Source organism: Barbus barbus, assembly GCF_936440315.1.
Source record: "Barbus barbus genome assembly, chromosome: 12".
Lineage (NCBI taxonomy): Eukaryota > Metazoa > Chordata > Actinopteri > Cypriniformes > Cyprinidae > Barbus > Barbus barbus.
Genome location: NC_136740.1, coordinates 28,178,474 through 28,195,365, shown reverse-complemented (window position 1 = coordinate 28,195,365; position 16,892 = coordinate 28,178,474). Strand labels below are relative to the sequence as shown.

At 36.1% G+C, this 16,892-nt stretch overlaps 2 protein-coding genes across 3 annotated transcripts in view; both read right to left on the bottom strand.

Annotated features, from left to right (window-relative positions):
• Positions 1-1,593: 1,593 nt before the first annotated feature.
• LOC306877716 (bolA-like protein 1) lies at positions 1,594-5,982 on the bottom strand. Of its 2 annotated transcripts, XM_079429651.1 has the most exons (3): positions 5,753-5,797; positions 5,105-5,154; positions 2,673-4,512 (listed from the first exon to the last, which is right to left on the bottom strand). In XM_079429651.1, the coding sequence occupies exon 3, from the start codon at positions 4,491-4,493 to the stop codon at positions 4,056-4,058; it is 438 nt and encodes a 145-aa protein (XP_079285777.1). In that variant the 5' UTR covers positions 4,494-4,512; positions 5,105-5,154; positions 5,753-5,797; the 3' UTR covers positions 2,673-4,055. The 2 variants fall into 2 exon arrangements, with proteins under 2 accessions (XP_079285776.1, XP_079285777.1); XM_079429650.1 differs by lacking the exon at positions 5,105-5,154 and having other exon boundaries at positions 1,594-4,512; positions 5,753-5,982.
• A 1,585-nt stretch (positions 5,983-7,567) lies between these two features.
• Positions 7,568-16,892, bottom strand: part of LOC306878172 (synaptic vesicle glycoprotein 2A-like) — a 39,039-nt gene continuing 29,714 nt past the window's right edge. The window contains exons 10-13 of the mRNA XM_079430351.1: positions 14,400-14,533; positions 12,470-12,673; positions 12,197-12,356; positions 7,568-11,165 (exon numbers count right to left, since the gene is read on the bottom strand). Coding sequence (XP_079286477.1) covers positions 10,982-11,165; positions 12,197-12,356; positions 12,470-12,673; positions 14,400-14,533 — 682 coding nt within the window. The 3' untranslated portion in view covers positions 7,568-10,981. The remainder of the gene's footprint in view (positions 11,166-12,196; positions 12,357-12,469; positions 12,674-14,399; positions 14,534-16,892) is intronic.

The following is a 16,892-nucleotide window of genomic DNA, read 5'->3' as shown; positions in this document are numbered from 1 at the left end:
TAGCGTGGTATGCTTCAGATCGTGTTTCACTATGAGCCGAGTCATTAAATAACACTCAAATATCATCCTGTCTTACTCGCTAATGTCCCAACGAGGTAATGTCCTGTCATGTGACCCCCATCACCCACCTGTGTAGATTTTGTCTTAATCCCTGCTGATCTCCTCTCGGCTTTGAATACTTGGACTACTGAGTGTAACTAATTCTCCCACACAAGGATATTGTCCTCCCCATTTCAGCTTTGTCTTTCCTCTCTTTCAGTAGTCTCATTCATTTGCCGAGCAGCCGGACCAAAAAAAAAAAATCCTCTAAATTAAAAAGACTTAATGAGCTATTACTCTCACCTTAAATCTAATTGTCTACTTTGCCTCCAAAACTGATAAACAATCAGTCCAGAGAATATCCTCTCTGAATGCACTGTTTCAACTCTTTGTTTGAAATTTGAAAACTATGCAAACTTTGCTTAGAGCTCAGGTATTCAACAGTGGCTTGAAATACAAAGATACACATGATTGTGATGGAAAAATCTGACACAAAGCATCTACACTTATTTTAAAAGAATAGATCACCCATAAATGAAAACTGTCATCATTTACTCACCCTCATGTCATTCCAAACCTGAATGACCTTCTGTCTTATGAAAAAAAAAAAAAACACAGTATGAGATGTTTTGCAGAATGAGCTGTTTTTTGAGCACCACAGACTTGGTGAGTTTTCTTCACATTACATGTGAACGTTTCCCAGCAAATGGTAAGCGTGTCACCCCCCACAGTACACAAACAGTGCATCAGACGTAGACGACTATTCCATAGAGACGGCTGGTCCCTATAGGAGCTTTTTCAGACGGCCATTTGGTGCACCCATCCCTAACCTATTGACCCTCAACCTAGAGAGGTCAGCTGTGTCAGGGAGCCCAGATCCAGCACAAGCCTGTAAATCAAACGCCGGCGGGAACGGCGCACCGTCCAGGGTCCCAGCCAGGCCTGGCACCATCACTCTCCCCGCTGTGACGCACTACCAGGCCGGTTCCCACTGAACCTTGCCACCCTGGCAGCCCTCGTGACCCCGTTCAGGATACATCAGCCTTCAGCCGCTCGGCCATATAACCCCACCTGCGCTACAGGCCTTCCTGTTCTGGCTTGCATCACAATCATGTATCTCTCAGGCATCGCCGCACCTGGAGCTCAAGCACACAAATCACTTTCAGAAACGTCCGTGCATTCCTGAGAAGGTGAGCGTTAAACACACTTTGGTTTGACCTGTGTGGGATCACTCCGGGGCTCTCTCTAATGGACAGAGCCATAAAACGGTCATGTTGCTGTTTTTCCAGCCAAACGACGACACCAGTTGTTCTGATTCCTCACTGGCTTTGTGATCGGAGTCATCAGTTCCGCATGGAGGAACTCAGGAGGGAAACCTATTTTACCTTCCATTGACTCCATACTTCAGTGATGAAGCACAGTTCTGTCCACTTCTCCAGCAGTGACCCCTCATCACTGATGACAAACCATCTACCTACCTCAGGAAGACATAATATGAATTGCACAATAACACTTAAAAAAAGGTTTAGGGTCAGTAAGATTTTTTTTTTTCTTCAGCAAGGATGCAATTAATTGATTTAAAGTACAGTAAAATCATGTGTAATGTTACAAAAAATGCTATTTCAAATAAATGTTGTTCTTTTGAACGGAAATCTGAAAAGAAATGTATCAGTTTCCACAAAAATATGAAGCTGCACAATAGTTTTCAACATTGGTAAGAAGAGTAGTATATTAGAATGATTTCTGAAGGATCATGTGACACTGAAGACTGGAGTAATGATGCTCAAAAATTCAGCTTTGCACCACAGAAATATATTACATTTCAAAATATATGTGACCCTGGACCACAAAACCAGTCTTAAGTAGCACAGGTATATTTGTAGCAACAGCCAAACTATACACTGTATGGGTCAAAATGATCGATTTCTCTTTTATGCCAAAAATCATTAGGATATTACATAAAGATCATGTTCCATGAACATGTTTTGTAAATTTCCTACCGTAAATATATCAAAACTTAATTTTTGATTAGTAATATGCATTACTCAGAACTTCATTTGGACAACTTTAAAGGCGATTTTCTCAATATTTAGATTTTTTTGCTCCCTCAGATTCCAGATTTTCAAATACCTGTATCTCAGCCAAATATTGGTATATCCTAACAAACCATACATCAATGGAGAGATTATTTATTCATCTTTCAGATTATGTATAAATCTTAATATTTTTTGTTTTTAAATTGATCCTTATGACTGCTTTTGTGGTCCAGGGTCACATATTAAGATTTATTTAAATCTTAACACATAAAAGTGTTATTTTAAATTACAAAAATATTTCACAACATTACTGTTTTACTGTATTTTTGATCAGGTAAATGCAACATTGTTGTGCATAAGAGCAAAAAAATAAAAATCTTACTAACCCCAAACGTTTGAATGGTAGTGTACATCAATATTTAATACTAATCTGGTTCTCTAACATATAGATTATTCTTTAGATGTTGTTTTATGCATGTTCATAACAAAATTCCCTCATTATCAGTATTTACCAAGTATCACTAAGAGAAAATAATGGATGCACAATAAGCCAATAATTATTACAAAGCATAACCCTGACACAAGGAGAAAGTCAATTTTGCCATAATGACTGGGTAAGTGTACTTTACGTGAATACTTACCATATGAAATATTCATTTGAGAATGTGAGAAGTACATAGTGTGATACAAGAGGCATGAACTAGCACCGCAATGTAGGAAATTGACAATTATACAGTTTAGTGGTTATATAAATATATTTGACTGTAAAATGCTGCAACTGACCAACTTGAATTTTCTAGAGAGTTGTGCAATAAATTAAGCTGACATCATAAATCAAGTTCTGTGCCAAATTATATGTAGTAAATAACTGTCAGATGTTGTAAAAAAAAAATAGAATCGAATTGGATTTAGTGTGCAGAGTCTACTGTACTCTTGCTAAATTAGGTTGATTTAAAAAAAACATATATTGAAAATAGATGCTTTTTTCCTGTCATAGGCAGATCTGTTTCTCTGCACATCATCTACCTACAATATATCCTTCACCTCTATAACTTGTTGATATTTAAACTAGATATTAGATTATAAAAGTTGACATAAGGATTGTGAGCCTACATATATTTGTTGCTTTAATTAATAATTTTAGCATTGCTTTGCTAAACAAATAACTTCTTTTAGATGTGTTTAAAGTGGAGGATCCACTAACACTGATGCCAGATCCAATTCTGGAGGTCTCAGACATCAAACTTGTTTTGCCACAAATGAAGCTCTGCTTATATTCAATTACATAACCAGAAGTGATTTTCAAGTGGAAGAGGCACCACTCCACAGAATTCATGTTATACAGACACAGCTGCACTCTGATGATCTGTTGCCCTCTAGTGGTGCCATTTCTGCCAGTTACTGTACAGATACTAGAGATGCGAGACGATACAATCCAGTTATAGAAGCCAGAAAGATAAAGAACACTTTATTCTGATTGGCCAGGGGTCACATTTGTATAACATAATGACTGTCCACAGCAACACTGCTCATCTTCTGTTTCTACATGGTCTCTACAAGCAAGATTTTGAACTCAGCATCATAAAATTAGGCCTCTTTTTTGACAAATCAGCAGAAATATTTTTTTCAAGATGCAGGGCTGTGCTACACATTATTTCCTAAAAGTTTTCATTAATTTTTAAATAAAAAATAATAGATTTAATACTTAATGATAAAAGATTTTACTACTTTGGTGATAATTTAAATTCCATGTGATAAAACGAGAAGCACTTCCTTCTGATGTAAATGAAGCATAAATCACATTTTATTATAGTACTTAACCAGTCCAAGCCAATAATGTTTGTATGAAGTCAATTAAATATCCCGATCAGCTCCAGATGAGAAATATGCATGAAGCAAATGTGCAAAAAAAAAACCTGATAAAACTTCATATTTGATTATTATAATGTTAAATACCCATCGAAACTAAGATTTTATCTGTCAGTCTCGACCCGCCTTCAGTTTCTCAGCCATCGTGTTATCATGCTTGGATCCTCCCATGCACGGGGGGCTTTTGGCCAGGCTGGGGTTGTTGCTCCACTGTTGGGGTGTCTTAGCCTGGATGGCGAGGGCATGAACGCAGGTGCTGAGCTCCTCCCGCAGGGTCTCGTTTACAAGCCGATGTCTCTGCAAGAGCGAAAGACCCTCAAACTGAGGACTCACCACCAGAACTCTGAAGTGGGACTCTGAACCAGCGGGTACGGCGTGCATGTGACTCTCGTTCAGGACCTCCAGGTGCTCAGGTTTGAGGGCCTGGGCCAGTTTGGTCCGTATTGTGGTCTCCACAGGACCCATGTGGGGCTGGTGATGGGTCAGCTGTCTGGTTAAGGCAAGGGTGCAGGTGGAGGGACGCAGGCAGCGGAGAGCACTGGACAGCATCAGGCACAGACGAGAACAGCTGCAGGAAAACATCAAAGATCAGTGAGAAATGTCTGTCAAGGAGTGATTTGACGAGGCTGTCATTTGGCAATTTGTCTCCTTAAGGACTTATTCTGTAATATACTGAATAATACACGACATGTAAGGCTATAATAAAGAGATAAATCTATCAATTCTATTCCTGTTTTATATTTTTTTAATTAGTTCTCATCTTTTAAAAACATAAGAAAAAAAATTGTGTTGCAATTTTAAGGAAGTATTTCTATAAAAGGCTACACCAGACTCAGAAATATGCTTTGTTCAACTTAAAACATTTAAACTTGATTATTTACAAAATTGCAAGGAAATAAACAGGATTAAAGAGCTAAATTTAGCTATTTCTCAGTAAAGAGTATTATATTATATCACGGATTTCTTTTAATTTTTTTTTTATTTTATCAACAAGAATGGATATCTATGTTTATGTTGATAGATAGATAGATAGATAGATAGATAGATAGATAGATAGATAGATAGATAGATAGATAGATAAATTTGGAAATAATGTTTTTATATTTTTTATTAAAGGGATAGTTCAAAGTTTCACGTAATTTAGAAAGTTAATGCATTACTTTTTCAGCTTTTGTTAGGGATTTTACTAAAGGTGATATTGAAGATACTTCTGTAAATAAGGAGACAAGAACAAACTTTAGAGTGATTAACAATTAAAATAACATTTCCAGACTGGTTTGTTTGATTATTTGTACACAAACTTGATTTTTTTTTTTTTTTAATTTACAGTTTTTCATGTCAAAAGTTAGAGAACTATCAGAGAAACACTGGCAAAAAAAAAAATGGCAACATGTAAATAATTTAAAATTCACCAATATGCTCAATTAATTGTTAGAGAATCTAGAACATGATGCAAATGATAGAACTATGTTGCTATGGTAACCTAATCTGACCTCTGTCCTCCCAGGTCAGTTTGGTTGCACGTGCCAATACTCGTGGACTAACTTGTTAAAACGTTGTCAAATGTTGTATAAAAGTAAACTGCAACAATCGTCGGTGCACCAGATACACGTAACAATCTCATCGAGCAATGTCATGCTGAATAAATAGTATATTAAGCCGCAAACTGCATGCAGCTTCATAAAACATCCAGAAAGGTGTCATATTCTAGATTTGCCTTCATCGCTGCTCTTTAAAGTCTAATTTCTTGCACAGGTTTACATTTTAAACAGCGCAATGACGATAAATCTCGAAATCATTTCTCTCACCTTTCGTCTCCGGTGTGTTGTTTTTGTTTTATACACACAGGAAGTGATTCATGCACATCCTCCTTCACTGTTTGGAAAGCGGACGGATGAAATGACATTACTGCCGCCTAACGGAGGGACATGAAGCTGCGTCAGAGACATGAGGTAGTTTGGTTACACATTACATAAACAGCCTAGTTTTCAGACAAAGCAACACCTCAAAACTCGGCTACAAGGCAGTAAAGTTAGTCAGAGCGCGCATTTTATTTTGGCGCCAAATAAACATTCGAACAAAATTTGAATTTGAGGGTGCAACCAGCAGCTGCATAAATTAAAATTATACTAAAATTTTAATTCTGTATATGTTTATACAGTGATTTCATACTGTACGTAGGCTACTGTTCCGTAAGTTAACACGTAAATACTGTTATTTCATATTTTGTCATTATATTGTAGATTTAGGCTACACAGGCTATAAGAATTGGATTTGATTGTTGAGGTTTGACACCGCAAGCACAGTTTGCTTTCTTAAGGACTTAAGAAGATGCTTAAGCATTCTGTAACATACTATGACATGTAAGTCTATAACCAAGAGATAAATCTTTCAGTCCTGTTCCAGTTATATATATTTTTAAAATTCTATTTTAATTTGGCGCCAAATAAATTGCCGAACAGAAATCGTAAAGTATATATAGGCCTATGCTAACCATTTTAATTCTATATATATTTATACACAGTGTTGGGGAAAGTTACCTTTAAAAGTAATGCATTACAATATTGCATTACTCCCTAAAAAAGTAACTAATTACGTTACTTGGCTACTTTTTATGGAAAGTAATGCATTACGTTACTTTTGCGTTACTGTTTAAATATGAGCAGGGCTTGATTGTTTCTAGTTCTAATTATAGCAAATGTAAAAGCCCTTTCACACCAAAAAGTGTAATGAATAAACCTCAGGCTGAAGGAAAAGTAAATCCACGTCTGTACAGTAGAACGCAGGAGAAGAAGGTTCAACGCTCTTCAGCAATAAAAAAAACAATGAAGCACAATTGTTAGTTTATCAGTCATTTTTGCTTATTAGTATAGTTGAACTGGATCATCAAAGGTCAGCAGAAAAGACATTGGCTAATAAAATGGGATTAGATACATTTGTGTTGTTTAACATATTTAATTATTGCAGTTTTGCATCATATTCTGAGTTTGCATTTCACTGTTTTAATTCATTTTGATGAATACTAAATCTGATTTTTGCGAGTGGGATGAATGAATGCACATTCACATTTAGTCTAGAACTACAGTAACAGCATGTTCACACAGCGACCTGTCAGCCAATAAATGGGAAAAGTTACTAGTTACTTGAAAAAAGTAATATGACGTAACTCGCGTTACTTCTAATGCATTACCCCCAACACTGTTTATACAGTGATTCCATAACATACTGTAGACTACGTTACTGTAAATTGACAACATAACTACTGTTATGTATTTCATATCACTATTGTAGATTTACATATCAGAGGTAGTAAGTACAAACAAAAAAATTAATTGCTTATTTGTGTAATAAACCCTGGAATATAGCAGACTTGTCATAGGCCTACTTAATTTTTACATACTTTTTTACTGCTTTTACTACAGTATTTTCTTTTTTTCTTCTTTTGAGCCAACCACCAAGTAGCCTATTTCTGTTTGCATGAAAACCAGGCCTTGGACCTTCTGCAAAACATTCATGTTTGTGTTTCACAAAAGAAGAAGACCATGATGGCGAGTAAACAATGACAGAATTGTCTTGAGTGTAAGTTTGTCAGAGTGGTGCGTGAAGAACTGCAATCATCTATTCAAGCATTATACCATTTGTTTATTATTTGTATGTATGTTTTAAATCCATTAAGGGAGAGTTTGAACTGCACAAGCGCAGTCCGATCCCCAGAATACGAGTCAAAAAACGCAAAGTAAATCTCTCACAAACTGTAATACAGAACCATTTTGGAAAGGATGGAATAGTCTCTATATTCAGCGATAATGTCAACATTTCAATTCTCATGTACAAAAAAACAAATCACAAAATGAACAACATACAGTAGTACTCTATTTCTCATGTTCAACATTTTTATCTTTTTGTTTTATTATTCCACATATTTATTCATTTACATACAAACATCTACAATCTCTACAGCACAGTACAATGATAAGGTGATAAACTCTCTGTCACATTTAAATTATGGCAATACATTGAAACGGACAAAAGCATCAGAAGACCTATGGTATATTTGTAGAGTACACGGATGTCGGCCAGTTGTTTTCTTTCTGCTGCTGTTTCATCAAATATGGCCAGCGGATATTTTAGTGTGCTTTCTTGCCCAATAGTTTGGGGGCAGAGCGAACATGTTTACCACTTATTGCTTTGATTTCTTTTTGCACACAAGATTGATTGTTGCTAACTGAACACGTTTAGAAATACAAAAGACCCTGTAACAAAACCCAAAACTCTTACAACCAGTACACAATCTTAAGTGAGGACCAAATCCAGGACTGCTTGTACACAGATAAGTCATAGCTTCACTGAGATTAGTTACTGTAATTCACAGCATACGACAGCAATTATGACATACTCACTGTAATTCAATGAAGGGAACAACAGGTGCACGTTGGAGGTGTGAAGAACTGCAGGACTGTTTGGAAATGTTTCCAATGGGCCATTTTGAAAGTGACGTGAAAGAAGTTCAATATATATATATATAACAGATGATTGGTGCGTACAAACTATTAGGCCTATGTAGTTTACTGACCATCCAAATCTTTAATAGTTATCGTTTTCAAGCCTTCCCTAAATTGTAACCAGCTTTCGGCTCGTTTTAAACGTTTGCAAGAGCATGAAGTGTGTCCCATCTGAGTAAAACACCTGATTGAGAGATATGTCTATAGCCTCAAAACTTTGTTTTTCAGTCTCTTTTCCTGTTTGGCTCACCACACCCTGCTAAAACGTCGATGTATTACAAATTACGTTTTTGCCTGTGCCGTGATGTGAGATCTGCCAGTACAAACCGAGGAAGTAGAAAATATTTGGCAATTAAAGATGCATGGTCACAAATGGCACACATAAAGATTGTCACTACAGCATCTGTGACACTTCTGGTGACCGACGGTCACGGCAGGGACGGCAGTTTCTAGAACTATGTGACGCAATGCCACTTTCTCCAATTAAAATAGGCTGTAAGGCTAACATTTTAAGAGCTTGAAAGTAACATTTGTGCCTAAAATGAATAGTTTGCGTTTGGTAACCACTTTGGTTGAAGTATGTTTAAATCTAAAAATGGTTGGTTGTATCGTGTGTCTACTCTGAGCACATAATATGGCTGCTATCCTACAAAATGGCAGTAAAGAACGTTGAGAATGACACCAAAACGGTGTTCTTGTAAGCGCTGGCTGTGTTTACAAGCAACAAAGCTGAAAATAGCTTCCAGCCAGGTGGGGTTTTGTCTTCTCTGAATTATTTTTTGCGTCATTATCTGGTTATTTAACCAGTTTTCCATGATTCTCCATGGAACTAGTATTAATTGTGCTTGGTAAAATGTAGCAGAATTGGACAAGTTGCTTGTCCTAATGGGATATCCTTGGTTTTTGCTTTCTATCAAATGTTGCTTTATTTTTTAAAATCTATTGGGTTTTGACTTTCACTTCTTTTTGATGCTATATTCAGTTACTGCTACCAAGTCACCAAAGAATTGAACATCAGGTCAACAATTATACAGCAAAAAAATTCACCCTGCATGTGGCACTACATCGGTTTCTACAGATACTCAAAGTAAAAAATACTATAAAATCAAACTCTCATAAACAGTTATATAAATAAATACAAATATTCAGAGAACACTCAACATTTCACATGCAAGCACACATACTTCCATACTTACACACATACCCACACACAGACGGATACCTGTTTCTTTACAAGAACACAAGAGAAAACGTGAAGGAGGGAGATTGTGTGTGCTGCAAATCAGTGTTTTTAATATATTTGCTTTGATTAAAAAAACTGAAATCCCTTAATGAACAGATAAACTGTATATACATACATCAAATGGAATCTATCTAAAACATATGTTGATACTAGTTCAACATTTGAACACGTAAATATCTTTTTGATATTGAGTGTTCAAACAGACAGACTTGAATTACAGCTAATTTTTATATATTTATATTCAATACATAATTTACATAATCATCAAAATAAAACTATTGTTTTTGACAGTTTAATCAAATCACATTGTGCTTCATTTGTTCATTTTTTCCTTTAGTTTTTTCTTATGCGTTCAATGGATTTTTGTATGAAAACGGGGCGAATGTAACGTTTGTCTCAATGTTTGCGCACATTCAAAAGCGACGCAACTAAAACTGCTCTCAATAGGAACACAAACTCTGGGACAAAGTATGATAGTAGCATAAAACAATGCAAATATGAATAATGGCATACTAAACCATACAACCCATCACTTATCTCATATTTTACATAATCTCCTAAGAATCCTAGGTAGTGTAATACAGAGCACTTCCATCAGTTATGTTCACTATCTTCAAGCATATTCTTATGAATCGTCACGCTTCATTGCATGCAGAACACCGTCAATAATCAGACATTTTGAAAGAACAACCGAATTTGAATTCTTAAAACCAAAAATGAGTGAACCACTGTATATAGTAATGTGATGTCAGTGCTAATGCATTAAAACATTTAAAAAGTGAGGAGTGCAGAGAATTGCGGCATCACACACTTTTTACGTTTTATGGGACATAACGGACTAGAGTAAAGCAACAACAATAACCATCACCAGCACCACTAGATCAACACTGTCCATTCAAATATATCTACCTACTGATTTCACGTGTCCTCAGTGATGGTTTCCAAATCACGTGATGGCTCGGATGAAGATTAAAGGGAAAGTCAAAATGAACATGTTAAATTTCACATTCATTCCATAACGCAAAGCTGGAATGTGTTTAACACGGCAGTTTTTCTACACATACACACGGGGTTTCCAATATTCCTGTGAGACAGTGAGACATCAGCAGGGAACATATCTATACATGTAGATCTGAATGAAATCAAATTAATTTGAAATAATAATACGCCTGCACATATTGGAGGAATGAAGATATCTGTAAATGTTGGATTTGTGTCGAATGCTTCCAGCATTGCTCACTCACGGACAGGGCCAAACTCAAACGCCGCCACCTGCATGCTGGAACGCTGCACTATTGAAGCACCTGACCGCGAGTCTCAGGAAGCTTGAGAGCCAAGAAGCTTCCTACTGCCAAAGCCCCCGACGCGAAGAGAATGGGCACCGCTTTAGTGATGCCCACGAACGACTGGAAGATGCTGATGCCCAGAACTGCAGCTAATTTACAGAGGGCGTTTAGAAACCCAAAGGCTGTAGTTCTGTGGAAAAGAAGAAAACGATTAAAAATGTCATAAATTGGATCAGTCTATAAAGAAAGTCTCTTATGGTCACCAAGGCTCCATTTATTTGTTCAAAAAACTGTGAAGACAGTAATATTGTGAAATATCATTACAAATGACCTTTTTCCTATTTTGAATATATTTTAAAATGTGATGATGGTGAAAAGTCAGTCTTCAGTGTCACATGATCCTTCAGAAGTCATTCTACACTTTTAAAAAAATAAAGGTTCTCACTGAAGGTTCCACAAAGAAGCATTAACAACCATGGAACCTTTTCATTGCGGAAGAGCTTCTTTATAGTTGAAAAGGTTCTTCAGACAAAGAAAAACATGATTCTTATAAGAACTGTTCACTAAAAGGTTCTTTGTGGAACTGAAATGGTTCTATGGCATCACTGCACACAAAAAAAAAATTGTAATATGCCGAAGAAATATTTGGTATAATTATGAATGTTGAACACAGTTGTTCTGCTTCATATTTTTGTGAAAGCGGATACATTTTTTCAGGATTTTTTGGTAAATACAAAGTTATTTGTGATTTTTTATGATATTGTAAATGTCTCCAAAACGTTTCTGAAATAGGTTGTTCAGCGATTGAACTCTTAGGGGTACTAAAGAGCACTTTTATTTTTTAAGCAGGCACTTTCAACATATTTTCTTAGAAATAAAGCATAGCACTTTGTGGCAGAATCGCTGAGACTTCATTCATTTTGACTGAGAATTTTTAGATATGCCCTAAATTATGATGTATTTGATCTGCAATGCAGCACAGAATTACTGACATACATTTGATTTATTAATCTTTCTAATCATTTTACACCGTATGCAAACATTCTTGTTAAAGGAGAAGAGAATCTTGTTTTTTTTTTATCTAATTAATTAATATGCATTGTAACATGTGGCATAAGTGCTCAAATATGTATTGGGATCACTGTTTAATACGCATCCACAGAGAAAAAAGGATGAATGTGATAGATGCACAATAATAACAGAAATATGAGCTTGGCTCACCTCTTGTCCGAGGGGTACAGCTCCACTGTTAGCACATCCAGGGCATTCCACGACGCAATGCTGATGCCCCCGAATAGACAGAGCAAGGCGATCATAGCAGATTCACTGTTTCCAAATGACAGGAAGAAGCAGCTGACGCAGGAAATCACACTGGAACCCGCTGCACCAGATGACGAGAGTGAGAGAAAAAAAAAGTTTATTATTTTTAAAAAGACTTCATATTATTCTGAGCTCCAAAAACGATTTAGCACTGATGCAACTTGTTTTTCTTACCCAGCATTCTTAGACGTCCAATCTTGTCCATGAGCAGGGCAGACACGATGTTCCCGGGAAGGACAGCAAGTGTGCCAAGGAAGCTGACGAAATAGATCATGTACGCGTTGTTCTCATCGCTGAAATCCAGCATACAGCCCTCTTTGTTATGCAGAAAAGTGCTGTTGATGAGTTTGCTGTTGACCAGCCGGTACTTGAACAAATCTAGAAACAGAAGAGGGCTCTCGTTAACCAATGCAGCAGCTATTCCTCCATTACACCAGTTTAAGTGTGCAGGCGTTTCTAGGTCAAACTGCTGTAAGAATCAATAGGGTGACCATACGTCCTCTTTTTTCTGGATACGTCCTTGCCGGGATTTCTAAATTGCCAAGTTTTGGCTTTGTTCTCCTATTGACACGCTCTCTTGAGTCTTCAAACATTATATGTACTGTAAGTGTATTTGCATTGCTTTGACCGTTCTCTACAGATCCCACCTTATTGCACACCACGATTAGTTGAAAATGTATAGTTCAGTCATGAAAATATAGATGGGCATTAACGTAACTGATGATATCGGTTCGTGTTGCATACGCAGCCAATTAGCTTGCTGCTTTACATTTAAATGGCTGGTTAGCATTCACTTGAGCATTTGCAGTACGCTTTCAGAGTTGCCCTGAAACTCACCACCTTCCCCAGCTCCACCTGTGTAGATCTGCTACAGGTTATTTTATATGCTATTTGTGCAGCACCTGCATGTCTTAAATAGGCTTCTCACAGCACTGTATCGCCATATGCATTGGCAGTAGCAAGTTCCCGTACTTGCTTGCAGCATCAGCAATAACCAGCAGCAGCAGCAGTATAGCAGATCTTTTCTGCCAAGACCAAATACATTAACATTGTCATAAACATTACCATGCTAAAATCTTCTGAGAGTTGTCACGATTGAACTACTTTTCAGTCATTACCTTCAGCAAGTATGAAAACAAGTCATCTTTATGTGTGTGGTCTAATGCATTGAGCTACTTCCTGATGCACGGGACAGATACCAACTGCATTTTTGACATTTGCCTCCATACTAAAACCTTGTAAGCTGTCTACTGCCTTCAAACGGTCATTCACACAGGATATAGAGATTATAGTCATTGCCATTCATTTATTCATTTAGTTCATTGTCATGGATTCTGGGATTTACCTACCTTTTGAAAAACAGCATTTTGCATGCCAGGGGATGCATGAAATTATAAAATACACTTTACAGGAATAGTCCACCCAAAAAATTTTAATTCAGCCATCATTCATTTTTCTGTGTAACACAAAAGAAGATATTTTGAAGAATCTTGGAAACCAAACGGTTTTGGGTCCTGTTGACTTCTATAGTGTGTACAAAAAATAGGATGGAAGGCAATGCGACGTAAAAAGGTTTGGTTACCAATACTTCTTTTGTGTTTAACAGAAGAAAGAAATGCATACAGGTTTGGAATGACTTGAGGATGAGTAAATTATGACAGGGAACTATCTAATGCTTTGGATAAAAGCATCTGCAAATGCATTCATGTAAACATTAAAATGCTGTCTAGGTAGGCAGTGTACTAGGTTTTGGAACAGAGCCCTCATTCATTTGCAAGCTGCTCAGGGAAGCAATCATAAACGCTCAGCACGACTGAATCCGGAAAAGCAGATTGTCATTCCTTCACAGACAGGCAGAGGAAGAATCTGCGCTGGTGTTGCTAGGATACCTGAAGCATTTTCAATGCATTCAATAGCTCTTGAAACTGGAGCCATTTTAACCGAAGAAAACATGTCATACGAGTGTCTCCTGATAGAGGATCAAAGCTTTGAACGACTATGCCTGGAATATTTTATACGTCTGAATGTGTCAATCACACTCGGCATTCAACAGCAATGCTATATTATTTTATACCCAGAAGGGTGAAACCTGTGGTTTTCTTACCTGTGTTGTAGAAGAGGGTGGAGATGAAGGTGCAGTTTTTGAAGAAGGTGTTGCTTGACGTGATATCCTCAAAGTAGCATTCCTCAAACAGGGAGTCCTCAAATACCATAGACTTCATCTTCAGATTCAAGAACCTTTAACGACAAAAAGAAAACATTCACTAAGAAATTTGTTTTGCTTGGAGGTATTCAGAATTGCTTTAGCTTCAGCAAAGTGGCCTAAATACAAATGATAAAGGATATCACCAAAAACACATTTTGTTTGTCCTGTGGTAAATATTATACATTAAACAGATAAATATTAAGCACCAAACTACAACATAAAAATAATACAGCACAAGGCAAATAATAAACATAGAAATGTGTTTACAAAATAAATATATTTTTCATAATATATATATATATATATTGTAAAATACTGTAATAAAAATAAATATATAAATAGTTAAGATAATTACTGACAGGCAATAAGAATAAATGTAAAGATTACTGGGGTGTTTTGCTGAGGAGAGCCATGAGAAACCAAAGTAAAAGTCTCCATCTGGTCTTTATGGAGAAACAAGATATTAAATAGATTTCCGTTGTGGTTTTGTATCATTCCTATTGGATATGTTGTGCATGTTGAGACAAATTTGTATTTAGACTTTATTGAAGGTCATGAAATTAAAACAGCATTGTAACTACAAACTAAAAGCTTTAGAGATTATAAAACCACATTCCTGATTAACTGAACATAAACTAGATTTGTGGGAAAGACTTTATATAGTTGAAGTGGAACAGCTGCTCATAATTGGGACACATTATTTGAATAAAGCTGCTGGACACTGACTGATTAATAGTTTCATAGAGGGGCTGGAGGGTGATCACACCATCACAGGCTTCACATGACCGCTTCTGAGGGACAGTTGCTCTGTTACAAACTCTAGTGAGCTGCCTTACTGTCTACAGAGAGCCATCTGCGTGAAATTTATTTCTCTCAACTCGTCTGCAGTCGCATGATTTTTAGCAACACACTCTAGGAATGTCTTTCTGAAAAAAGATACATACTGCATGATCAGGGTCGTTATTGTAACAACAACAAAAAAACGAATAAAAATATTTTTTGTTAATTGAAATAAAGCTGAAGGAATATTATATTACATAAATATTAGACGAAAAAACCTAAACTTAAAGTTGAAGTACTAAAAGTACTAAAATTAAAATAAAATAAAAATCTAAAGCTATAGTATATAGAAATATGTAATAATATTTCCAATCAAAATGACAAAACTTTAGAACTTAAAAGTAAAATGAAAACTGAATATATATATATATATATGAAGAGTTCAGATGCAAAAGCCTCTGGTTCCATCTGAAATTTTCATCAAAAATTAGCATTTTTATCAGGCTGCTATGTTTAGGTTCAGTATATATATGTGTGTGTATGTGTATGCCAATTTAAATATTAATAAATACTGCATATGATGCTGCCTTAGATTTTGGCTCAAAGAAGTTGTCAGCCATAAATGAAAGAAAAACAAAGGCATGCTCAAAAGACAAGGTTATTGTGTCATTCTCTCACACTTAAATTGCATTTAATCTGGAATATACATTTAAAAAACAAGCAACACAATTCACCTTAAAAAATGATTCGGTCTAAATTTACATTATATGTAATTCAATTGCATAACAATTTTCCATCCATTTAGATTACATAGTTGTAACATAAATCAATAAACTTAATGTGATTCATATCCATCAGTCATACGTGAATGAAACGGGTAAGATTTATGTAATAATTTACAGCAAAGTCCCCACACTGCTCAGGGTTCATGTGTTTCCACACTACAGAGTGTTCAAGTAGCATTGAAGCAGTGTTAAGGAGATAATTATGTGATGATTGACCATTAATGATGAACAGCTGCTGTTATCAAGCAGAATCACCGAAGGAAAGAGAAACACAAGAACTACAACTGACTTCAGCCACCTTCAATCCTTTAAAATCTGATTAAACAACTCCACAAACAGCATCAGATTGACTTTATTTCTGTCAGACGTCTAGAGAAGGTTTTATTGAGAAATAACAGAGGTTTAGATGCTTTCGCCATCACCATCAAAGAGACCAGCGTTTCCTTTTGTTGGGCTCTTGACCCTTGACAGTTTGGTGTTAATATTACACTGGTTGCTTTAACCGTGTGTTCATATAGAACAAACTTAACTTAACCAACAAAGCCAAGTGAGAAAGAGTTGTGGGCAGATGATCCACCGACCTCATTTCAAGTCCAATTTCTGATTATATGGATGTCGTATCGCTTTAGATTTGTTAATAGCTTCAGATCTTGCAGTATTGTAAATATCAGATCATTTCAGATGTGTAAAGTATTTGAGTAAATGTAATTAATTACTGTACTTATATGGAGCTTATAATATGACAAAACTATTTGAATTTGAATTGTGTAAATTTGAATTATTGACAGGTGTCATTTAACAAAACTGAATATAATGTGGCATTTAA